The sequence below is a fragment of the Mus caroli genome, chromosome 15 (genome assembly GCF_900094665.2).
Source record: "Mus caroli chromosome 15, CAROLI_EIJ_v1.1, whole genome shotgun sequence".
Lineage (NCBI taxonomy): Eukaryota > Metazoa > Chordata > Mammalia > Rodentia > Muridae > Mus > Mus caroli.
This window is the reverse complement of record NC_034584.1, coordinates 94,948,900-94,974,692: the sequence shown is the minus strand read 5'-3', so window position 1 is coordinate 94,974,692 and position 25,793 is coordinate 94,948,900. Positions and strand designations below refer to the sequence as shown.

The 25,793-nt window shown below is 53.3% G+C and overlaps 1 protein-coding gene across 4 annotated transcripts; it reads right to left on the bottom strand.

The window, feature by feature from the left end:
* Positions 1-1,108: 1,108 nt before the first annotated feature.
* Nr4a1 (nuclear receptor subfamily 4 group A member 1) lies at positions 1,109-21,501 on the bottom strand. 4 transcript variants are annotated; one of them, XM_021183084.2, is made up of 8 exons: positions 21,410-21,501; positions 17,101-17,221; positions 4,970-5,856; positions 4,030-4,159; positions 3,591-3,742; positions 2,992-3,194; positions 2,718-2,896; positions 1,133-1,917 (listed from the first exon to the last, which is right to left on the bottom strand). In XM_021183084.2, exons 3-8 carry the CDS (start codon positions 5,852-5,854, stop codon positions 1,661-1,663), a joined length of 1,806 nt encoding a protein of 601 aa, XP_021038743.1. In that variant the 5' UTR covers positions 5,855-5,856; positions 17,101-17,221; positions 21,410-21,501; the 3' UTR covers positions 1,133-1,660. The 4 variants fall into 4 exon arrangements, with proteins under 4 accessions (XP_021038742.1, XP_021038743.1, XP_029326022.1 ...); XM_021183083.2 differs by lacking the exons at positions 17,101-17,221; positions 21,410-21,501 and adding an exon at positions 8,712-8,849 and having other exon boundaries at positions 1,109-1,917; XM_029470162.1 differs by lacking the exons at positions 17,101-17,221; positions 21,410-21,501 and adding an exon at positions 14,854-14,881.
* Between the last annotated feature and the right edge of the window lie 4,292 nt (positions 21,502-25,793).

Sequence of the window (25,793 nt, the reverse complement as noted above, 5' to 3'; positions counted from 1 at the left end):
ACTGTTGGCTGCATAGATCCTGCTCCTGGGGTTGGCAGAGAGTCAGGGGACTCTAAGAATATAGATCCAACAAAACTTACATGAACATCAGCTAGTAGTTTTTAGACTCACCACACATCAAAACTCTCTCTGATACTAAAAGGCTAGGTCTATTCCTCTTTCTGTTCTTACAAATGTGCAAACCAAGAAGTGAGAAGTCTGGCCTAGTGGTAGAGTGCTTGTGGGGTGTCTGTGAGACCTCAACATCACCCCTCCCACTCCATCACCCCCAAATAAAATGGAACTGGTGAGGGGACTCGGGAGGTGAACGTGCTTACCACCGAGCTGGATAATCTAACGTCTATCTCAAAGCAGGACAGACCTGCCTTCTACAACTTGTCCTTTAACTTCCACACGCATGCAATGGCATGTGTGCACACACATACACACACACATGTACTTGAGTACACTATTTTTTTCAACACAGGGTTTCTCCATGTAGCCTTGGTTGGCCTGGAACTCTGTTTGTAGATCAGGCTAGCCACAAACTCAGAGATGTGCCTGCCTCTGCCTTCCGAGTACTGGGATTAAAGATGTGTGCCAATAGATATTTTTTTAAATACTTAAAAAATAGTTCCAATTCATAAATTGTCCTTTACTTATCCCCGGGTCAGAACGCTAAGAGACAGACCTGAGACCCAAGGACAGGTCTATCTTGCTGCTCTAGTCCCTGGGTTAGCCGCTGTTCACTGAGGTCCAGCAGCCAGCGGTAACCAGAGGCTTCCCCCATTAGGAACTAGCTCCTGATGCATGTGTAGGGTGAACATCTATAATCCCAACACTCGGGAAGTGGAGATAGGAAGATTGACAGCTTGAAACTAGCCAAGCTACACAGCAAGTCTAAACCATCCGGCACCATGGTGAGACAGGTGTTTGTGTGAGAAAGGCAAGCTAGTCCCAGAGTTCTCCTAAATGGCTGCATGAAGCAGGCTTCATCATGACCTACCACCTACAGGTGAGTAACCCAGGCTGACCAGATCACTGGCAACAGCTAAGATTTGCCCAGGGCTACTGCTGTCTCTTATATAATCATGGCAGAATGTCTAGTGCTGTCAGAAAAAAGACTCAATTTCAACTACATGTCTATTTTTTATTCAATATATTAAATATATTAATCAGAAAAGTCACATCCTATAAATCCAGGAAAATACACAAATATAAATCAGAATCTGTCAATCACCTTCTTGAGTGACAGTTATGTACACATGGAAGGAGAGCGGAAGAGATCTCAAGTTGGAGGCTCGAAAGGCTTGCCCAGCTGGTGGGAGCCCCACCCCTTCCTCCCAACCCCCATCTCAACCTCTTCCTTTCTGTATTTACAGTAGCGTCAGCTTATTTACAACAGAGTGGCATGTGTTAAAAATGGTTTATCTTACAAAAACACACGAAGACCAGGACTGAGCTGGAGGAATAAGACAAATAGTGGGGTCACCCCCGTGAATACACACCCTCCCCCAGGTCTTGAGCTCTCTGTCCATCTTCTGAAGTGAGGAGGTATGTCAGTCTTAGCTCAAAACCAGGCTGGGGGTAGGGCAGTCTGGGGGTCCGTGGGCTATAGGCTTAAAGGCACATGGGTGACAGAAGAGCACGCACGTGTGCGCACACATGTTCAGGGCAGGGGTCAGAAAGACAATGTGTCCATAAAGATCTTGTCCACAATAGGTGGAGGGGGTACCAAGTCCTCCAACTTGAGGCAAAAGATGCGCTGCAGGCCTTGAGTGCACAGGGTCCGAAGCTCAGGCAGTTTGCCCAGCAGACGTGACAGGCAGCTGGCCGGCTGCGGGTCTCCTGCCACAGTAGCCATGTGTTCCTTCAGACAGCTAGCAATGCGATTCTGCAGCTCTTCCACCCGACGAGGGTCCTGGAGCCCATGTCGATCTGCAGCAGGGAAGATAGAGTCATCCACTCAGTTGACGCCTTCTTCCTGACAAGTTTCCCCAGCCCTCTAGCACATCCCACAGGAGCCCACTGTCCAGACTGGTCAATATTTGAAACCACTGAATGGCTGGCCGAGGCAAAACCCTAATCCAGGTTTTCTGGGGGTCCAGGCTCCACACTGTTCTAAAATCCTGGAGTCTCGCAGGACAGACTAAGGACGAGCTGGGTGTAGATATCACTCCCTACCCTTTCAAGCTCCAGCTCCTGGTCTTGATCTACTCAGGAGGATCCCCTAAGAAATTTAAGTGGAAATGGGCGTGGAAGCAGAAGGGACCCAGAAGCCTCTACATTTAACACCAGAGTCCATACCCTGTGATATGCACAGTAAAATCCATGACAGGAGTGCCACTGAGGCTGGCAGAGTGGCTACCTCTTACAGAGACAATAAGGAGGGAGCCCAACAGAGCTGAAGTTGGTCCTGTTTCTGGACCATGGCGATAGCTATCTAAGCACAGAATATGTAAAATTCATGTGTGCACTTTCCTGTGTCTTGTGAGGTTGACAGGAAGGTTTTTAAACAAACGGAATCCCTAAGCTAGATGCCCAGCACCTACAGTCGTACCTGAGGAATCTGGGGTCATTCGGAGGTTGATTTAAGCTTTAGGGGCAAATAGAGCTGAGTCCCTTTGCAGGTCCTAACATCCCAATGTTGCAGGCACTCTAGGGGTCCCCAAAGTGTTAGATGCTACCTACCCAATGGTCCTGCAACCCTTGGGCCCAGTCTGGTTCCTGCCACTCACCAGTGATGAGGACCAGAGCGGACAGGCAAGCAAAGGCAGGAACATCAACACCCAAGCTGTGCAGGGACCGTGAGAAGGCCAGGATGTTGTCAATCCAGTCACCAAAGCCACGGGCACACTGCAGCCGGTGTAGTACCAGGCCCGAGCAGAAGATGAGCTTCCCCTCACCGGGCTTAGATCTGGCAGGAAGCAGAGAACAGTCAGGACTCAGGGTCCAGGCAGGCCGGGGCCTCGGGGCTGCGGCCAGGGACAAGGAGGATGGTGAGCAGCTTACCGGTAGGCTAGGCGGAGGATGAAGAGTTCCAGGAAGGCAGACTCTAGCAACAGGTCTTGGTCTCCTGGGCAAAGCTCAATGAAGCCAGGGATTTTTTCTGCCCACTTTCGGATAACGTCCAGGGAACCAGAGAGCAAGTCATAAAATTGTTGCACGTCACCGGCATCTTCCTTCCCGAAGCGGGGCAGCACCAGTTCCTGGAACTGAAAGGAACGCAGGTAAGTTCCACACAGCTGTGTCACGCACTGGCTCCACGGCAAGGCCTGCATCGCACAGCTGTGTCCTGCATTGGCTCCACAGCAAAGCCTACACAAGCTGCATTACAGAGCTCTCCTGCACTGGGACACCAGATCCAGGTGTGCAAAAGAGCCCTATTCTGGGCCCATGTGCTTGTCAATTCCCACAGGAAAACAGGGCTACGGCAGCTGTTTGTAACTGGCTCCCCGACCCCACGCCCACCCCCATGCATTTCTCCAACTAGCCCGTACACAGAGGATGCTGGTTTTCTGATGTTGCCCTGGAGGGAGAGCCTTTCCTAACAGGCACAAAGGCATTGCATATGTTCTCAGGGCAGGGCAAATGGGCGGGCAAGACCTCACCTTGGAATAGTCCAATTTGGCAGTGCTAGGCCCGGAGTCCAAGTGTGCCCGGATGAGGGAAGTAAGAAGATTGGTAGGGGAGGCATCTGGAGGTTGCTTGGGTTTTGAAGGTAGCCGGCCCCGCCGCCCTTTTAGGCTGTCTGTCCGTACAACTGCAGAGAGACGGGCATTATTGAGAAAGGAGACCTGGAGAAGGGGGGTCTTCAGGGCACACTATACACCCCACTTCTGAGAAGACAGAGACAGAGAACTCAGACCATGATGGGGACCCCACAAGGCCCTCCTCACCCCACCCTTTCCAGAAAGCAGGTGGAAACTACACCTGCATTTAGGGGCTGGAATCTAGAGGTGGGGGTGGGAATTAGGTGCAGAACCTGGTGAGCCCAGCTGTCCCACCCCATCAGGTCGCCTATGCCGTGGGCACCATCTTGCCACCCACCTTCCTTCACCATGCCCACAGCCAGGCACTTCTGGAAGCGGCAGAACTGGCAGCGGTTTCGCCGCCTCTTGTCCACAGGGCAATCCTTGTTTGCCAGGCAGATGTACTTGGCGCTTTTCTGTACTGTGCGCTGGAGGGAGGGGGGACACGGAACAGGCTGTCAGAGCATGGGGTTGGGGGGGGGTGGAGAGCCCAGGGGAGGGGACCGTCCAGATCCTGTGGCCAACACAGACAAAAGCGCTCTCTGTTCATAGCTATTTTCCTAACATTTGGATGTAGGGGAGGGAGAAACGGAGGGCCAGAGCGCAAAGAGAAGTCTGGGAGTTACTGGAGGAGGTTTCAACCTCACAGGGAAGATCCCAGAACCCAAGACCAGGGTCTAGGAACTCCCAAGGCCGTCCAGACACCTGTTCTAACAGGTGTCAGCTTGTGTCCACCTGCCCTTTTCCTGGCGCAGAGGAGAGGGCTAAGGGGGTGGAGGTGGGGGAAGCCAAGCAGGCACCCAGCACTGGGACAAACACACAGCCTGTTCCCAAGTCCACCCCCAGCAAGAACCAAACCCTCTGCCTGTGTCCTTTCATCCAGTGCCAGAAACACAAGTGCCTGTGGCCCCCTCGCCCCCAGGATGGGGGCGGGGGAGAACCAGAAGCTGCCCACTAGGTTTTCTGTTCCTGAGCAGCACTGCTGGCCACACACACACACACACACACACACACACACCTTCTGCCCCCTTCCCCAGCTTTCTGCAGCCCTAGAGAGATGTGTGCCCTGCTGAATAAAAAGTCCCAGCCTCTAAGATGGCACACACCTGTCCCCTGTCCTGCAGGACAGAACCAGCTGGGAAGAAACCTCAGGAGAGGTCACTACAGATCCCAACGGGTGACCCACTCCACCCCCACCTCCAACATGACATCATCGTCACCCAGAACCACCAAAATACCTTGAAGAAGCCCTTGCAGCCCTCACAGGTGCGGACTCCATAATGCTGACACGAAGCATTGTCACCACAGACAGCACAGCGGCCCTCGCTGCCACCTGAAGCCCCACTCCGGGGCTTGGTGGAGGTCACGGGTGCGTCCAGAATGCCGGAAGTGTCACGGTTCGGAGAGGTGGGTGCCAAGCCGGGGAAAGCTGCTGGCATGGAATAGCTCTCCCCCTCCCCAAGCTGGTGGGTGGCTGGTGGTGGGAACAATTTCAGGGAACTCTGGGCCAGGCTGGGGCTGGGGCCAGTGGGAGGACTGAAGGAGAAGAAGGTTGGAGGTGGAGGAGGCCCTGAGGAAGCCTTAGGCAACTGCTCTGTCCATGCCCAGAGGCCTTCATAAGTCTGGCTGGGGGAGAAGTGGCCAAATGAGCCGTCCCAGGGAGAAAGCTGGGACGGCTGGAAGTTGGGTGTAGATGGCGAGGGGGCTGAGCAGGGACTGCCATAGTACTCAGAGCCGCTGGAGGACAGGGTCTCATCTAACGGGCCGCTCAGGGTGCCCGGGTAGCAGCCGTACACCTGGAAGTCCTCAAACTTGAAGGATGCCGAAGCGGGGGAGGTGGCTGAGGATGAGGAAGAAGACGTGGAGGAGGCAGAGGAACAAGCTGAGGAGCACGGCTGGGTCGTCCCCGGCAGCTGGTAGAGGAAGGTGTCAAACTCTCCGGCGTACCCGTCCATGAAGGTGCTGAAGCTGGGCAGTGTAGCAGGTGCGGTGGGTGCTGTCTCGGGGCTGGCCAGGTCCATGGTAGGTTTGCCGAACTCAAGGGCCAGGGGATCACCGGTCAGGTGGTCACGCGGTCCTGGGCTCGTTGCTGGTGTTCCATATTGAGCTTGAATACAGGGCATCTCTGGAGAGGGAGGAGACAAAAGGGAGGGAGGAGGAGGGGTCAGTAAGGGAAGCAAGAAACTTGGTAGGCCGGGGGTTGGTGGGGAGAGCCAGGTGGCAGACCTAGACAAGGACCACAGAACATAAGACTCCCAATCCCTCAGCCCAAATGCTATCTCAACAAGCCACAAAGCTCACAGGCAGAGACCAGGTCCAAAAGAGCTCAGTCAGAAGACCAGCTACACCCCAGTGGGCCCGGGGGGCTAGGAAAGGCTGTCCAGCATGTCCCCCCAGGAACAGGGGGAAGCTGTGTTCCTCCAACCCCCAGCCTCCCTGTTCACAGGTCAGGGCTGAGAAAGGCAACCCACAGAGCTTCAGCCCACCCCCCTATCCCCCCAGGAGATCTGCTGACTTTTCAACCAGTCACTTCCTGGGAGTACATTCCCAGGCACACCTAGGCTCTGTATACCCCTTCCTCACCTCCCCCATACGTCTGCGGAGACTGACATCCTGGAAATGGGGTAGAGGCTGCCAGCCAAGGTACAACTGTCTATCACGGTAGCCTCAGGAGAAAGCAGCCCCACACCTCACCCCCCACATGCTGATCCCACAGGCACCCACTCTGTACTTTCTGACATGTTTCCAGGAGTTGGGGGGAACTAGGCCACCTCACCATCCCCGGCTCCACAATGGGTTGGGTGGCATTGCTATAGAGTTTTAAATACCGTATACTGGGGGGCTGAGGAAGTTGCTCAGTGGTTAAGAGCATGTACTGCTCTTCCGCAGGAACTAAATCCAGTCCCCAGCAAGTACATCAGGTGGCTCACAACCACCTGTAACTCCAGCTCCAGGACATCTGATGTCTCTAGCCTTGTAGGACACCCATACTCATGTGCACACACAGAGACACATATAAATACAATGAAAAACAACTGAAAACGCCAAAAAGTAAAACCTTAAATACCATATATTGAAGGGAGGCGAGGAACTGAGCAGGAAGATCCCGAGAGTAGTCTCTGGACTGAAGAAAAGACATCTCTCAAAAGGAATTTCTCAGCTAACCCGGTCATTTATTTTCAATGTTCCATGCCCATAGGTGTTTTGCCTGCATGTATGTCCCTGTGAGGGTGTCAGATCCCCCCCTGGAACAGGAGTTACAGACAGCTGCAAACTGCCACGTGGATGCTCTTAGCCCCCGAGCCATCTCTCCAGCCCCCTAACCTTGTCATTTTGTAAGAGAACACTCAGAACCCAGCAGCAGAGGAAGCTAATTGGACAGAGCGGAGGATCCTACCAGCGGATGCACGGAGACAAGCTGTCCCTCTGCTAAAGCAGATGTCTGTTTGCTGCAGCATCCAGGCTCTCAGCAAAGGTCACAAACCTGAAGCACCTGAATGACCAGGGATAGCTGGAGGAGGCCCTTACGTTCTCATCTGGTCAAAAAAAGCCCACAGAGGAGGCTCCAGGACCTAGTGTCCCTTTCCACCTCCAACTCTGGGATCTGTACAGTTCTAGACTTTCTAGTTGAGAAGACAAGTCACACAGGAACACAAGCTGGAGCAGAGGGTGGGGTGGAGAAAAAGACTGTCACCACCTGTTGGCCCTTGAGACCCTCTAGTTCCAGTATTCCTCCCATTCCACACCACCTCTGGGTACCTAGACAGGACAGCTCCACCGCTTCCCATAAAACAGCACCCCCCCCAACCAGTTCCCACCCCACCTGCCGCGTGTCAAGTCCCTAGGGCATACAGCACCTGGGAGAAAGAAAGAAATATGGCCACTTCTGCCTCTGTTTGCAAGAAGCCTGGGAAGGGATGGGTTGGGGGTGGAGGAAGAAGGGTGGCAGCCAGTCAGGACTGGGCATTTGTTCCAGCTCCATTCAAATCCTGTTTCTCCACTTGGACATCCTACATCCGGATCAACCCCCACCAATCTACCCTGCTTCAGGCCGATAGTCAGCAACACAAGATACAGACCTGCATCTAGCCTCCTGAGGGGGTGGGGGTGTCTCAAGGAGGAGGAAGAGGCGGGGTTGAAAGAGGGAGTGGGAGAATCCGGCTTGGGGCAGGTCCTGGCAACAACACCTGTTAGGTGACCAAGCCCGCAGGCTGCACCCTACCTAACAGATTCAAAAGACCACTGGGGTATACAAACCTGTCTGAGATGACAGAAGGGTTCTCCCCCCTAGTCAGTACTACATCGAGACTCTATCGTGAGCAACTTCCACCCAGGTTCCACGTGTCGCTTTCAGTAGCTGCACCAGGTTACAGCGCCTATGTTTCTAGATATTCTGACAACTTAATCTAACACAACCATTACCCAGCCGACCTAGCTAGCCATTTCCTTCAGCAATCCCCAGGTCTTCCAGCACCGTTCAGAAATAAAGTTCGGTAAGGGAATCAGAAAATCTAAGTACAGCCTATGAAGTATTAAGTAAACACTGGGAAAGGGGGCTGAGAGCCTGGGAAGGAGACCCATGGAAATCCAATCTTACTTGTACTTGGATGGATCCCAGCAACGCCGAAGCTCTGAGTACCTTCTCCCCGTCCATGCTCAGACAACCCCCTACCCCGCAATCAACACCCAAACCCAGAGTACAGAGTGCCTCACACTGGAGATCCTAGCGGGGAAACCTCCTAAACAAGCCCCCACTACCTACTAAAACCAAGCACCTTGCAGACCCTTCTCCCGCTTCCTAAACCTCAAGCCCGCGCTCACCCTACTCCAAGAGCTATCATTTAATACCAAAAATGCACCCTACACACCCCTCCTCGTAAGCCGACCCGAAAACACCCTTCCTTTTCGCCCGCGCGTACACCCCATCTCTTTCATGCACTGTCCCTAGAAACAGAAACACGCTCCCTGCGGGGTACCTACCCAGCCGGCTCCCACTCCCTGTGGCCGGGACCAGCGACCCAGTCGCAGCCTGGTCCCGCGTGCGCTCCGCTCCGCAGTCCTTCTAGCACACTCCCCCAACTTTCGCAGCCTCCTGCACTGGGGCTCCCCTGGCGAGCCCGACCCACATCTTAAGCGCTCCGTGACGCATGGAGAGGGGCGGGGGCGCCACTGACGCACACGGCCCGGCGAGCTTTGGCCATACAAGGGCGCGGGGGGCGGCGCGGTTCCGGCGGGAGGCGGCCAGGAGGAGGCGCGGGGACGGGGAGCCCGAGGGGGCGGGGCGAAGAGGGGGGGCCTGGAATGTCTGCGCGCGTGACGCACGCGGGGTTCCATTGACGCAGGGAGCGCGGATTGTTTGATCTATAAATAGTTTTCCTCTCGCCCGCTGCGCCGGCTAAATATAGTAGCTTCCAGACCCACTAGGCTCACCAAGCCGGACCCGGGATCGGGTCCCGGGGTCCGAAATAACCGACCAGGAGGAGGGGGTGTTGTAAAGCCGTGCCCGCAGGGCTTCCCCAGAACAGGATCTCCTCCTCTCCTGCTGTTCCTTGTGCCAACAGCGCCCTCTCCCTCCTGCCCACCCCTACCCCAGGCCCTGCTCCGCTTTTGTCCCTTTCCCAGTCTGTCCTGGACACTTGGGGTATCACTCTCTGCCACTCTGAGCAGCCAGGGCAGTTCAGGGCTGAGGCAAGCCATTCTGGGACACACCCAGAAGATAGGAGGAGGGCTGGACCCGTGCCTCAGCCTTGGCAATGTGCAGGGTCTCTAGCCCCAGGACTGAGGACAGGCACTCTGGCCTTCAAGGTTCCTTCCGAAAGAGCATAGCTTTGCCAGGCTGGGTCAACGGGCTCTGCTCCACACCGATGCTGGTTTCTCAGCGATGGCCTCTTAACCCCTCGCAGGATGGATGCACCCTAGTTGAGAAATTGCCGAATTTCAGAACCGGGTGGAGCCTGAGAAATCTTTCCAAACTCTTGCCAACTCTTCCCCATTTTATAAATAGACTCAGAGACATAATGGTACTACTTGTTCAAGGTCACTAAGCTAGGTAGTAGCACACTGGGGTCTCGAACCCAGGGCCATGACCTCCATCTCCTTTTCACACTCTTCTGTCAATTCCCTGGTCCCAGTCCCTGATGGAGACCCACCTGCCTCCCCACTACCTGCTCCAGCAGTGAAGAGAGCAGCGGTAACCAGTTACTGCTTGCAGGGAAGGGTCTGGTCAGGGCTGTACTCAAAGTTCAGACCAGGCTGCAGCCACCTGGAGCTGTCACCCTGCAGGTCATATCTCCACCCCAGTTTAAGCTTAAGGAACCCTCATTTGTAGTCAGGTAAGAGAAAGGAAGGGGTGTGGAGAAAAGATTCAGTGGTTAGCTTTCCCTACTAGGGATTCTCTTTGCAGTATCTCTATCCCATCCTTGACCCCCACCCTCCACCCCCACCCCCTGGTCCCCGATTTCTGCTGCCAGCCCACCAGTGCAGCAGACTAACCGAGACTATCCAGTGACGACCTATTCTGGCCATAACCATTTTTTTTAATGGGCTAAGGGCATAGCTCAGTGGTAGAGTTCTTGCTTGCCTAGCATTTGTAACCTGGATTCCATCCCATCACCACAAAAGACACCCCCCCCCCAACCAGCCTGCTACTTCTTTCAAATCACTGTCCCCTGCATACGGAACAGCTTTCATACACTGCTAATGTCATTCGGTGATATGTTCAGAAGTTACCAGCNCNCCCCCCCCCCCCAGGCTAACGTGTAGTCTCTTTGCGGCTGAGTCCATAGCTCTGGACTTTCCCAAGCCACCTTCCAAAGGACACAAAGCCACCTAGGAAAAGAAGAAGAAGTGTGGACAGGATGATGTCCACTGGAGCCATCCTGGATTCTCCCACCCCCACATCATCCATAGTTGGATCTTTCTTTCCTTGGGCCATTGCACAAAAGTTTACTTGGGCCCTTGTTTAAATACGGAAGCCACTACTATTATTTATGCCCCCCGCACACACTTGAAGACAGGACCCAGGGGTTCCATGAGGAGGTATGCCTTTGCTTTAAAGGACATATAATCTTAGCCCTGGTTATGTCACATCTGGCCCCCCACTTTACCTCTCCACCCAGTCCCCGCCCCTGCCTCCCCTCTACTCCCAAGATGTGTTTAAATATGCGAGCAAGACAAGCCAGGACACTCCCTCCCTCCAGCAGAAGCAGGTGCAGGTCCTGCCTTCACCAGGGTGTGCCATCCTAGTTCTAGCATTCCTCACCATTCTGCCTTTGCAAAAAAAAAAAAAATAGCACAGACCACTTCTCCTGAGGGAGAAGCTGAAGGATAAGCAGCAGAGGACAGCCCAAGAGCACACTCTCACCCAGGCCAACCTCCTTGAGCCACTACACACTACAAACAAAGGTTCTTGCTGCCTCAGGGCTAGAGGGGGACAAGGAACAGCAGCTGCTGCTCGGAAGTGTCAGGCAGAGAAAGAGTCCCTCTGTGGCAACATAGCTAGGGCCACTCGTACAAGCACCAATGTGGAGCATGGACCCTAGCACAGACAGAAGAAAGGCATAAAGGACTTGGGGGCATCCCACACTTCATCCTTGCAGGCCAGAGGCTGCCCAACAACACTAGCCCAAGACTCTACAAGGTGGAAGCAGGTATATAATTGATGCAAGCTTTGGGAGACCTAGAGCCAACCTGGTCCCAGCCTGGGCAGAAGCCTCTCAGTGAACCACCAAGTCCTGCTCTTAAGACTCAAACCAGGTACAACTGCTCACTGCGGTAGGGGGTGGGGGAAGAACAGAGAATGAATAATTCTGGGAGCCCTGTGTCCAAAACTAGAGCTGAATGCCCAAAACGCACCAAGGGCAGGGAGAAGAGCTAACATACTGCAGATACAAACCAGTGCTATCCAGTCAGGCCCTACACCAGGGTCCAGCCTACCAATGTACCCTAGGGTAAGGTCCTTCAGCTAATTCCTACCCTCTCTGCAGTGCAATGTCAGCCACAGGCCCACCCCGCATCCTCCTCCCCTCTGCTGGAATCACAACTGGCCTCCTTCAGCTCCCGGTCGGCCGGATTCCTGAGAAGTCTTTTCTCACTGGTATGGGGAAGAAAGTCCAGAAGCAAGACACTAAGGGCCAGACTTTGTGCCAAGGTACCACACTTGAATTCAATCCATTCAGCCCTCTTCCTGCCCACCCCGAGCTTGAAATTACAACCTGCATCTTATAAACAAGATCCTCTAACTCCCGTTTCACGCTGACCCTGCTGCTTTGACTGCAGTGGTTGTAAATGCAACTGCAGAAGTAGATCAGACGGCAGTGTGTTATAGGGGTTTCTGGGGGAGTCTTGGGCGGGGCGGTTCGTGATTTGGGTGATTGGAACTCCAGAGCCTCGAGTGTGTTGGCTCTAGAGAGGTTGGTCATCGGACTACATCCCAAGGTTTTAGCCTAGGACAAAGGTTCTCAACCTGTAGGTCACGACACCCTGGGGGGGGTCAAACTACCCTCTTCCAGGGGTCACTTAAGACCATCTGAAAATGCAGATATTTTCATTACGATTCACAACCAGAAAAATTACAGTTATGAAGTACCAACGAAATTAATTGTACGGTTGGGGGTCACCACAACATGAGGAACTCTGTGAGAGTTGCAGTATTAGGAAGGTTGCCGATTTAAGGGAATGCAGATGCAGCCGGACTTGACTGAGTTCAATTCTTTCAAGTGTATGTTTGTGATATCAGAGCAGTAGCTGATTCTCCATAAACATCTGTTCTATCGACAGTTACTCAACGCAGGGAGTTAGGAGGAGGTGCAACAGGACATTGGGAAAACATGGTGGCACGCCTCTGCAGTCCTAGCACTAAGGCAGGAGGATCGCTGAAAGTTCAGGGGCAACCTGAAACACAGACTCAGTCTCAGAAAACGGGGTTAGCAGGGAGGGAACCCGGGATGATAGGGATTCCAGACTCCCGCTCAGACCCGTGCGTGAGGAACATGAGGGTAGCTCACTGTCTCCCCTTCCTGCAGAGAGCCTTTTTCTGTTGTGGCCTTGACTCTTCAACAGTAAGTAGCCTGAGCTAGCAATGCCCACCTTCATTCCTCTGCAGAGTTGGGTAAACAGGGAATAGGGGAAGTGGACTCACACAGCCCTTTCCCACGATGCCCAAGCGGGCTGGGCCCCATCCTGTAAAGCAGAGGGCAGGAACCTCCCTCCTTTTACTAAGACTGTCCCCACCCACAACCCCCATGCTCTTCCCATGGGGTGGGTCAAGGGAGTGAGCCTTGTTTCCTCCACTGAGAAGTAGCTCCGGGAGCTTCCCCTGCTCAGCCCCAGAGCCTGCAGCCAGCCCTGACCAGGCCACTTCCGCTTCCTGCCCTGGCAGTGGGCATGGGGATTTGTGTTGTGGGCAGGGAAGTGCTACCTGCTGCCTCGGGGGCTTCCCATGGCAGCTCTGGGAACCCAGGTGAAGGGTCAAGACCAGGTCTCTGGCCCTAATTTCCTGGTCCTTCTCCAGGCCCTGCACTGATCATGTATTTTTACGTCCCTCCCGCCCCCCCGCAAAAAAAAAAAAAAAAAAAAATCAGGTTTCCAGTTTGAGTTCCCAGGTTAGCCCATGAGCCCTGTTCACCCCCGCCCCTCATTCAATATGGGCAAGCTGTGGAAGAGCTACCACAGGTATCTTGCTCCAGGCCAGCAAATCTCTATGTAGTGAAATCTGGCCAGGTCCCATGGCCCCCTGGGGAGACCCTAAGTTCCACGGTGGGGAGTTCAGTTCACTAAGGGGAGAGAAAAGCTAAACCCCAGAACAGAGCGCTGAGATATGAATGCCGGGAACTGGTAGCAGAAACCTGAGAGTGGCAAGGGACAAGCAGGGACAGACCAGGGACCAGGGTTACACTGTCCCTGTCTGAGACCTGAACAGTAACCCCATCCCCTCTGAGGGGCTGAGTGAGAGAAAACAAGAGCACTTAAGCAGCTCTGACCAGAAGCTCTCTCCACAGAAAGTGCTCCATAATACAGGGGTGGGGGTGGGGAGAGTGGGGGGCGGTTATTACCAAAGGAAGTCAGCAGAGCCACAGAAGCTACCTTCAATCCAGTGATTTTCCCACCCCATCTATCTCCCGGGCAGAAGAAAGTAATACACAGTATATAGGAATAAGGTTAGACCTCAGGAGGAACTGGCAAGGAGAGCAGGAAAGCACAGAAGAGCTCAAAGTTCCCAGGGAAAGGCTACCTCATGTCTCCCTCCCTACAAGCTTGTTGGGTGCATCTCTACTGGCCAGTTCTCCACCCCACAGGGTCTTCCACCACCTGACAGAATGCCCACACCCACCAAATTTCCTTAGCCCTGCCCAAGGTTTCCCCACCCAGCCTCTTCAGCGCAAAGTCAAATTCCAAAATAAAACCTCCCCGATAAAGGAGCCTCAGCCGGAAGTCTGCCACACTTTCCTATTGTTAAAGTATTTTTAGTGGCAGGATCTGGATTCAGTTAGAGACTCATGTTCAGAAAGGGGGAGCTTTTTTTTTTTTTTTAAGAACGGAGGAGGAGAACATAGGAGCCTCCCACGAAAGAGGCTGCCTCTCTGGCCCAGGTCCCGGGAGCGTGTTTGAGGCAAGCCGGCTTCACTATGGCCCTGCTTCTCAGCACCCAAAGCACCTGGGTCAGACAGAAAGGAGAGCAGGCTAGAGGAGGATTAAGTCTACCGGCAGCCCAGCCGCAGGCTCCTACAGGACAGGGAGCCTGGGGCTGTACTCAGAGAGCAACCTTGAGATAAGCCAATAGACACCCAGCTTGCTCTTTTCTTTCACTGCTTGAGCACCAGGCCATAAAGACAATCTATGGGCAGCCTCTGAGGAAAGAGAGGGCAAGTCTGTCCCCGTGTCCCCAGTCAGTCTTGAAGGGTTCTTAAGTCTGACTTCCACCACCAGGTGCAGCCAAGCTACATTCTCTGTTTCCAGACCTTACCGCCCCTCTATTCCTCTCCCTTCCCCTCGTCTCAAGAATCTAGCCTGCTACTCACAGTGGAGAACATCTGGCAAGATGGACAGAGTGGGGGAAAAATCCAAACAGCTCAGCTTTTTTTTTTTTTTTTGTGCCTCGGTGTCTCCAGTCACCTAAACTTACCAGCATGTGTCCTCACAGACCCAGGGGGCAAAAGAGGAATCCGGGGTTAGTGGAGGGTCTTTCCACAGCCTCAGGAAACTCCGTGGGGATCTGTGGTGACAGCTGGCCCGCCTGTCCTTCCCAGCTGAGGCCATGCACTGACGGAGCAGACTCTGGATGGGAACTGTCTCCAAGCCAATGCGTCCTCTTCTGTTTATATAGCAGAAACCAGAGCTGGCCTCTGGGGACCGGGAGAGCCGCCTCAAGGCTCTCTTGGCTAGGGCCTGACTTTGGCCCAGGTCAGCAAGAGCCTAAAATAGTCAGCTGACGGGAGCCCCAGAGTGAGCATGACCCTGGGCCCATGCCCAGGCCTGGCAAACAGGTGCCCACGTCACAAGACTTGCAGCTCTAACACTCACGGGGCCCTGGCTGGCAGCCCCTCAGGGTGGCATTGGCAATATATTTGACATGGGAATTCCACCCAGTCACATCACCCAGACAACAGAGCAAACATGAATGCTGCTGGGTCTTCAGGAAGCCAGGAGTGGGCTGCGGGGTAGAAACATGGGTCAAGAGGAGGGAGACACCTGGCCACTGCTGTCATCCTGACTCACGTGCTCCCTAAGTCCAGATCTCTACTGACCAGGGCCACCTGCCCCTTCCACGTACAGTAATTCTCCCTCCCTGTCCCCAACCCAAGTTGGTGTTATGGACCCTGTTGCCAGCACGAAGCTGACTCCCAGGTGTACACACTCAGCCCAGCAGCTACCAGGAGCTGGGTTTCCCAGGCACCTCCTGCTTCCCTCCAGACTGACTGCACACTCACTGTCTTTCCTAGTCTAGCTACGTCCATGAAACTCTGCACCCTGATCACCAAGATCCACAGGACTGAAGATTCTGAGTGAGACCATGAGCGGTCTCCCAGTTATACAGAGCCGTGGTTCTCAACCTGTGGGTGGAGACCCCTTTGGGTCTAACCTTTTAAATAACCCTTTTAAAACCCTTTTTGAATAACCCTTTTCTGGGAGTCGTCTAGGAGCACTGGAAAACAGGGATATTTACCTTATGGTTCGTAACAGTAACAAACTCACAGTTAAGAAGTAGCAACAAGGGCTGGTGAGATGGCTCAGTGGGTAAGAGCACCCGACTGCTCTTCCGAAGGTCCAGAGATCAAATCCCAGCAACCACATACATGGTGGCTCACAACCATCTGTAACGAGATCTGACTCCCTCTTCTGGTGTGTCTGAAGACAGCTACAGTGTACTTACATATAATCAATAAATAAATCTTTAAAAAAAAAAAAAGAAGTAGCAACAAAATTAATTGTATGGTTGGGGGTCACCACAACATAAGGAACTGTATTAAAGGGTCGCAGCATCAGGAAGGTCCAAGAAATTGTTGCTTGAAGATGGTCCTATGTCCCAAAGAAAGAGGAAGAGAGTACTGGGGCCGACATCCAGGGTGCTAGATTGAATCCCAGCTCCCCTAGGCATGCTGACCAAACCTTGGGTGCCCTTAATCTGAGAGACCCTGTAAGAAAGTCCTTCCCCTTCCCTACAGATCTCCCATCTGGAGAAGGGTGTCCTGAACCATTGGACAGCCTCTAGGCTCTCCAGGAGCCCCACAGACCTGGATTCTCCAGTTCAGCCCACACTGCCTCCCTCCTGGTGGGACCATGAGAAGCCATCTTCCCTGTAACACCGTAAGTGGAGAAGCAAATCAAGGATACCCTGGGGTTGGTCACAGGTTAGGGACTTTCCTTCTTGAGAATACTAGATGAACACTACCATGGTGACAGGGTGGTCCCCATGCCTGGCAGGTATAATCCAGGACTTGCACCTCCCCAGTGCAGTACCTACACCCTGGAAACAGGCCAAGCCTCAAACCCACATGCCCCCGCTACGCTCCCAAGCCCTCAGTCACCCACCCCACCCTTCGGCTTCCTGGAACCGTGCACAGGTTGGCCCCAAGAGCAGCTGTCACCTCACCCAGCCATGAGACCAGGACCCAGAGCCCCAGCCTAAGCTGTTAAGAACATAAGGCTTCCCCGTCCCCACCCCCGCATCATCACCCCACGTCTGAAGAAATCAGATGTTCCCATGCTTAGCCACCTAGCTCGCCCGCCACCTCGCCTCGGCAGGGCTTCCCCCTCCAGCCCCCAGACCACATCCTCTCCAGGCAGCCCTGCCTGCACCCACCTCTGCCTCCATCATACCCCACCTGCTCGAGGGCCCCAGGGGTGCACCAAGGACAGCAGCAATACTCACCCACTCTGGGTGAACCAAAAGGACTGTCAACAACTCACAGCATCTCCTCACCCTTCAGGGCACAGCAACAAGTAGCCAAGTCACCAGGGAGGAGCAGGGGCTGGTCTCTGTCCATGGTGGCCTGTGGAGGAATTGGAATTAGTGAGGAGCAAACAGCCATCAGGGGCTCATGGAGACAATGTGACTGGGAACCAAGGAGTCAGAACTGGGGTAGGATCCAGGTCACAAGGGGAACAAGACAACCTGGGCAATGGATTCTGAGGGACTTGATAGTGGTCAGGACATCTGGGTGTCTCAGAGCTAGGAAGCATCCTGTCTCTGCCAACATGCTTGTTTCCTTCTTGCCTGAAGCCCCTGGGAATACGGGGATGTGTAGCAGCGAGAAAGCAGCCCCTGCTAGGACAGACAGAGCACCTGTCCTTCCTTACAGGGCTCCAGCTTAGCCCTAGAACCCAGAGGTCCCCAGAGGGCAAGACCCTATGTGGGCCTCTCTGATCTTAGGGAGCTGAGTCTTCTAACCCAAGCAAGGAGACTGTTCTGAACTCCTACAATGGGAACCCAGACCCTGATCAGGAAGTGAGGTGAAGGGTATCAGACAACCTAGGTCCCAATCGTGGCTCCAGCCCACAGTCCCTCAACAAATGACACAGTCTCTCCCTGCTTCTTTTTTTTTTTTTTTTTGGTTTTCCGAGACAGGGTTTTTCTGTGACCCTGGCTGTCCTGGAACTCACTCTGTAGACCAGGCTGGCCTCAAACTCAGAAATCCACCTGCCTCTGCCTCCCGAGTGCTGGGATTAAAGGTGTGCGCCACCACGCCCGGCTAGTCTCCCTGCTTCTTTATCAGGGAAGAAATCACAATGTATATTTGATAGCTCTAAAAGCAGCAGCTGCAGGCCATTATAAGGCTTAAAACACAGAGGGTTTATAACAGGACTGGAGGCATGGGCAGGGGGAGCTCTGTGAGTTCAAAGCTAGTCAAGGCTACCTGGTGAGACCTCTTTCAGAAAAAAAACAGAGCCAAGCACACATGTTGCATCATCATTGGGAGGTCTTAAATAAACACATGCGAATGTCAGACCTCTTAACAAAGCCTGTAATCCCAGTGTGTCAGGAGACCAAGGCAGGAGGATTACAACTTCAGGGCCTGTCTGGACTATAGAAGGAGGTCAAGGTTACTCTGGGAAAATCAGTGAAAACCTACCCTAAAATAGAATGGATAGAGACAACAGGAAAGTGCTTGCTTGCCAGGGGACAAGGTCCTAAGTTCAATCCCCAGCAGAGGAACCAGGGAGAGGTGCAAGGGGGGAGGAGGCAGAGGTAAAACAAGAAGAAAAAGAAGAAAGAAAAGGCTAACTCCAGATTCTGGTTCCTTCCTGGACACGTCTGGGCACCTGGCCTCTGAGGTACCCGACCCTCTAACCTTTAGCTCTCCTCTAGCTCCGGCCACGGCCCCTGACCATACCTCCCCCTCCCTTCTCCCACTCCATCATTCTCCCTTCCCCTCTTGAGCCCAGAGATAGGGTAGAACCAGGGCAGTGCCTTCAAGCTATTGGACTGTGTTGCAGGCCAAAGGGGTGGGAAAGGAGAAGTGGGTATTTCCACAACAGTAGGTGGAAGGACCGAGGTAGGGGAAGGCCCATGGGTGGCTCACATGCTCCTGACCTCTGCCCCAAGGGCACCAGCTAAGGGATGCCCTTGTGGCTCAGATACCCAGATTTTCCTCCACCTGTGATAGAGCACCTGCCTAGCCCGCACAAGGCCCTGGGCTTGATTCTCTAGCATCCCTCACAGCCAGAAGTGAAGGCCATGAGTGAAGCACAGGACAGGGAAACCTAATGGGACAGGTGAGGCACCTCTAGCCAGAAACAGAAGGCAAGCAGGAGTCAAACCTGCTATCCAGAGGGAGCGTGCCATCGTCCTCCCGTGCACCAGAGACAGGACAAACACTGCCTGTCATCACAAGGTGGACTGACCCGCTCCCACCAGGTCTGTATCTCCTGTTGACACAGGGGCCAGAGCCTGGCACCTTGTCCCCAGAAAGTGACTGACAGCTCTGAAGAATAGGTGTCTTATCTCATCGCTGTCCCTAGATCAAAACTCCCTCCTAACAGTCACATGTTCAGCATTCCTGAACTACTGTGAACAAGGCAGTGTGCCCAAGACAGGGGAAGACCCGGGAGCCCTTGAGATCTTGAGCAAGCCAACACCGGGGCCCAGCTGCAAACGAGACTGTACCAGTTGCTGTGTAGAGGGCAAACCCAAGGCTGAGGTGACTCAAAAAAGGGAAGGTGGTCTCTAAAGGGGCTTGAGCGTCTGCCCCAACTTCAGTACCTGCTACTACTGCTCTCCCCACCCACACCTCCCCCTTGTCACAAGAGCCTTTCTTCACCACCCACAACCTTGGCACTGGCTGTTCCCTCCACTGGGGAAGTCACTGTTCCTCATATGCCTGCCTTTTTGTCTGTCTGCTTCCTCCCGGTGTATCAGGTTTCTATTTCATCTAACCTTCTCAAAGACCTATTCCTATCACCCTACACCCACGCTAACCTGTTTTTGCCCCACCCAGAACTGGCTACCCTCTTGTCAATCCTCTATCTCCCTACTAGAAAACAATGTCTGCCCAGCACCACAGCCTACAGTTTGAAACAGATGGGCAGAAACTAGGGCCTGTGGGGGTGAGGGGCAAGGATTGACCAATACAAGCTTACATTTGAGCTGGGTCAGAAAGACCAGCTAGATGAGGGAGACATCCGAGCTAAGGAGCTGTCCCTTCCATCTGGGGACAGATCCAACAGAATCACAAATATTCCTTTCGGTTGAATCATAATTTGTTTGTTTGTTTTGTTTTGTTTTTTTGAGACAGGGTTTCTCTGTGTAGCCCTGGCTGTCCTGCCTCTGCCTCCCAAGTGCTAGGAACAAAAGCATGCGTGCCACCACTGCCCGGCATGAATTGTAATTTTGAATCAGAAAAATCTGACCTCTAGGACTTCCCAGCTCCTGCAAGGACCTGCCAGACACCTGCTTAGGAATGCATTCAAGCATTTTCTTAACTAAAATTTCCACTTGCAGGGACATCAGGGCTCCTGAAGCCCTGATGGATCTGACACAGCTCCACATTGGACACCAGGCACACAATAAAAGCAACAACTAAGAACTTTACTGACTGGCTGGAGAGATGGCTCAGCGGTTAAGAGCACTGACTGCTCTTCCAGAGGTCCCGAGTTCAAGTCCCAGCACCCACATGGTGGCTCACAACCATCTATAATGGGATCTGATGTTCCCTGATGTGTGTCTGAAGACAGCAACTGTGTACTCATAAATAAAATAAATTAAAAAACAAACAAACAAAAAACAAAAAACTTTACTGACATCTCACCTCACAGTGAAACACGAAAGGGATGGTTTTTATTATTCCATGAGAAAGGCCAGGCCTAAACATGGTTTAAAAACAAGCAAAGCTATGTGCTTAGAACCCAGATCCCCACATCTGGAAGTCTGTGGCCAGGCATCCTTTCTGAGGCTACTTAGCCCTGCGTAATGGGAACCCGCCTCTATTGCATGGAGTAGTCTGAGCCCATCTTAAGGAACAGGTGCGAAGCTCTGTGGCTGTGTAGGTGAGCTGAGTCAGGCATGGGGCCTGAACGCCTGAGCTGGCAGTCTTACCTCCAGCCAAGCCCTTTACCATTTCTCATCAGAGCCATTCACCTCACCGGCGTGGGCCCCACAAACACCATCTTTAAAAAAATCATGACCTTACAGCACCGTACACTGTCTTTCTTCTGAGCCCCTGCTCACGACAAAGCTTGGCTTCCTTATCAAGTCTTTGCCCAAATCAGTAATCTGAACGCTCCCCCCTTGGAGGTGATGCCCCCGTGCAGGTAGACAGAGCTCCAGGTCCATCAGTATCTTTGGACACAAGTCGGGGACCTGCCTACCAGAGCATGCCCATTACACTAGCCCCAAACCCAGGTCATTTGCCTTAAAACTACCTCTAGTCCCTCCGGTCACTTATCAATAAACAGACGCGGGAGGAGGGAGGAATGTGTCCAAGTGAGGGGGCTGAGGCATGCATCCATGCAGACCACCCTCTGGCGCCACCGCTGTCCCCAAGCCCGAATGGATGGACAGCATTTCCCTCACTGGGTGGCCTGGGCTGCTGGCTCCCGCACATCGGGACGTGGAGGCAATGTCTAGGACCTGGCCGAGCCCAGCGCCGCCCACCCGTCCCGCCGCCCCCGGGGCGGGTAGGAGGGGACCATGTTGACCCGCAGATCGGCAAACGCAGGTCCCCGCAGCTCCAGCCCCTCACCTGGCCCAGCGGGCTGCGCTCGCGTCTCTGCCCGCGCCTTCCGGGCTCGAGCCCCGCTCGGGCCTGCAGGGTCGCCCATGCCCGGTCGCCGCCGCCTCCCGCTCCCGCCGCGTCGGGCGCCCCCGCACGCGGTTCCGGCCGCGCCTGCACCCCGTGCCCCCCGCCCCCGACTCCTCCCCCGGCGGGAGGCCGGGCGGGGACCGTGACGCGCGCCCATTGACGTCTCCGGAATCCCGGCGGCGGCAGCCGACGCAGCCTCATCAATGGGCTAAAAATAGCGGCGCCCGGAATAGCCTCGAGCGCCCCGCCCCGCGTCCCCCGCCTCCCAAAGCGCTCTCGCTGCACACCCCGTTACATAACGCGCCCCTCCCGCGGCCAGGGTAGGGTTGCTGTTTCCAGGTGAGCCCTCTCCAACCTCCAGGACATCACCCGGACATCCAATTCATGAATAAATCTACCCAGGGACTTCCCCTGAACACTAGGTGGAAAAAGTGAGGCCCAGAGGGGTTTGGCTGCTACCCAAAGTCACACAGCAATTAGGCTAGGGAAGTCAGGACCCCAGCCTACCTCTGAGCCCGTGGGTATGTCAAGGTGGCATGAGTCTTTCAGCCCGTGAGACTGTGTAACACCCAAGGGCAAGGAACAAGGTAGCAGGGCACAGGACTTCCACGGGAGAAGACACTTTACAAAGAGGACTTCTGAGATGTGAGATGGTGCAATGTCTCGTGAAAAAGCTTTTGAGGCAGGGGTATTCACTGATCTGCCTGCTCACATAGGCCTGTGTGACCTAAGGCAAGTGAACTAACCTCCCTCGGGCTTAGCATTTTTCCTAAGGAGTCATTTAGCCTTTTGTAGTGACCAGACCAGAGACACTGTGCAGTAAATAGTCTTGCACATAGTAGGCACTCAGACTTGGTCTGTCCTGTTCTTTTATGGACCTTGTGGTCTACAGTGTAACTGCCTCCTATGACTACCGTGCCTAAGCAGTACTCCCTGCAAGACCTTTGGGATGAAGGGGTCTAGGTAGTCCTAGGCTTCTGAAAATGAGAGGACCATCCTGTCCTGAGCAAGCCCTTCGCCCCAACAGCTGCCCATCCCAACAGGTCACACTGGGAGCCTGATGTGTGACAGCACATCTACACTCCCCAGACACAGACCCCAAGACGGACCAAAGTACAGATACCACCAAAGTCCAACTTGGTGAACCAATGAGTTTTATTGGAGTTATTTACAGGCATATGGGTGAGGGGTTTCTTACAGGAGCATCCATGACCCAAAGACAGCTCCATGACCAAAGCCCACCCTGCATAGATGACAGCTCACAAAGCTGGATCTGGGAGTACACTGTACAGCCTGCAGGCAGCTCAGTTGGTTGGAGAGAGTCCTTCTAGGTGTCTTGCTGGTCTGAACCTCTTCTAGGCATCCAGGCAGCTCGTCTGATTTCAGAGTCTTCATTACAGCTTGTGTGAATCTTCTCGGGAGCTCAGATTCACTTCCTCTGAGAGGGACTCAGCTTTGTTTACTCTGGTAGAGAGGCTCCTAGTGAATCTGGTCGGTTTCAGGTACTTCCTGGAGCTATTTTGAGTTGTTCCTGTTCCTTATAGAGCTTCCCTGCAGGACAGAACTTTTCACTCTCAGAGGAAGCAGTTATGTAACACTCTAGCTAAGGCTCCCGCTTTCTGCCCCCTCTTCTGTAATGATCCAGAGCCTTGGACAGACTATAGATGTCCACCTATGGCTAAGAGAGAGGCGCCGTGCCACAGTAACAGTCCCTTATTCAGTTGTTTCACCAGTGACTGAGTTCAGGCTGATAACAAATGCCCTAGGAGGCCAACACACACAGGCAGTTTGACAGGCCCATCCCAGCATTTAGGAAAACAGTATTAGCTCCTTCCCCATTAGGACTTTTGATCTCCCCCAGACTGAGGATTTGTCCTGGCTTTTGTAGCAAATGTGCACTCTCTCTTGGGGAGAGGGCCTTCAATCAGATTGGGAGGCTTAATTAGTCCTGTACCCCTTAGCCGTGCTCTGGGAACCATTATATTTCTATATCCTGGAGCTCTTCCATGGAACCGCCCTTCATTTCTTCACACCTGGTAAACTCAGTGGGCCTGTACTTAATTTGTTCATACTCAGGGCCAAGTGGGAGAAAGGCCATGGCTCTCTCTGCTGTACCTGCTGGCTCCCTGGGACAGAGCTGCTCTGGGTTAGCACTGTGGATATAGTCGTACATGCTGACTCTCCATCCACCATACCTAATTGTTGGAGGCGTTCGTGACTGAGCAAACCATCTCTATCTACCTCTATTAACCTTTTGATGGAGGTAAATGTACCCTCCTTGGTCTGGAGGAATAATTACTGTGATAGGTTCGTATATGCTTGGCCCAAGGAGTGGCACCATTAGAAGGTGTGGCCCCATTGGAGTAGGTGTGTCACTGTGGGTATGGGCTGTCAGACCCTCATCCTAGATGCCTGGAAGTGGGTATTCTGCTAGTGGCCTTCAGATGAGGAGATAGAACTCTCAGCTCCTCATGTACCATGCTTGCCAAGATGCTGCCATGTTCTCACCTTGATGATAATGGACTGAACCTCTGAACCTGTAAGCCAGCCCCAATTAAATGCTGTCCTTATAAGAGTTGCCTTGGTCATGGTGCCTGTTCGCAGCAGTAAAACCATGACTAAGTCAGTTGCCCACCCCTGGAACAGGCTTGATCTGTATTGATCTGCACCTGTATTGTTCTGTCACGGGTATCTTCTCTGCGCTGCTCCTCAGGCTCCTTAGACTTAGACACAATTTGGCTTCCTATCAATTTTCTCCTTAGGAGAAACTCCTTAGGAACTCCAGCCCCATACAAATCTTGTGACACCTGTCTTCAGCGTAACCCAGGCAAACCTTGTCCTCTGTTTCACCTTTCTCCTTTCACCTCTAGGATGCTCTTTCAGTTCACAAACTCTCTTTACCAGCTGGCCTAAGCCACCGAGAACCACCAAAGCCTTTCCTATGTTGTAAAGATCTTGCTCTGCACCAATGAACTCAGCAAAGCCACTAAAGCTCCACGCTAGCCTCGAGGTCCCTCCTGAGTCAGCCTTTCCTCGACCTCCTCTGTGAACAGTTCTCTCTCACCCAGTGAACGGGGGGGGGGGGTGTTAAACACAGCTCCTTATTCCTACTTCCTTCCATAGTGTCTGTTCCTCGTCTGTGATCCTCCTCCAGGCCCCGTGATTTGTGGGGACCTCAGACAGACAAACATGTGTCCCCAATGGCTTTGATAAGCTTGTCCATCACAGTCTGACTTCCCTCACACTGTCTCAGGTCGTGCAGCCTTTGCCTTCAGGGGGCTTGAATTATATCACCCAGTTTTCCAGCCAAGCTCCTCCGGCTGATTCTGTTTGTTCCCATGTTCCACAGGCTCACAAGTCAGGCTGGGACAGGGTCATCCTCTGCTTACTTAAGGTTCTTCCCTAATTCTGACAGTTCAAGGGCTGAGTATCCCCTGATCACACTAGATTCTGGCTTTGTACCACGGCTCATGCCCCCATCCGCATGCTGGCTTAGATCTCCTCTTGTTTCCTACTGGCAGTTGGACTTGAGAGGCATCTTTTAATGTTTCTGTTCTCTCTCTTGTCCTCTTGTATCTAACTTACTTGCCAGATCAAAAGCTAAGGCAGGGATGCTACCACATCTCTTACTTTCTTTCTACAACAAACAAGCTCTTGTTTGGCTGCCACCATGGCCTCAGATGCATTTCTAACTACACACACCCTCCGCTCTTGTTTGCCAACAGTCTTGACTCTTGTATGCAAATCTCAGAGATGGCCAATTTTCCTCTAAACCTTTAACTTCCTCAGGACATCTCCATATTCACACAGTGGAGCCTACTCATCAAGCAGGCATGCCATGTGACACAGGTGTTGGCTGCCGTGCTGGGACACCTCCCACAAACTCCCACAAACACTCCCAGTGGCTCAGCCTTAGGTGCGTATCCCATAGCCACTGCAAGAAACAAGCAACTGCTGTCACAGCACAAAGGAACACCAACGCACAGAGGAAGGACGCCTCCGTGCACAACTCTATCAGGATTTCCTCTGCAGACGCTCCTTCCTCAGGCTGCCCAGCCTCAGTTGTCTGCCTAGCCACCCATAGCCAGAACTATGAGCTAACTTCTCCCCAGTATGTCTTTGGTTGTATACTGCTCAGGTGCCAACTACGTTGTATAATAAAACTTTTCCTGGGGGACACAACACACATGGCTATTCATCCCAGACAAGGAACCCATGACAGACTAAAGTACAGATACCACCAACATCCAACTTGGTGAACCAATGAGGGTGTTGTTGTTGTTACTATTATTGTTGTTACTGTTTGGTTTGGTTTGGTTTTGGG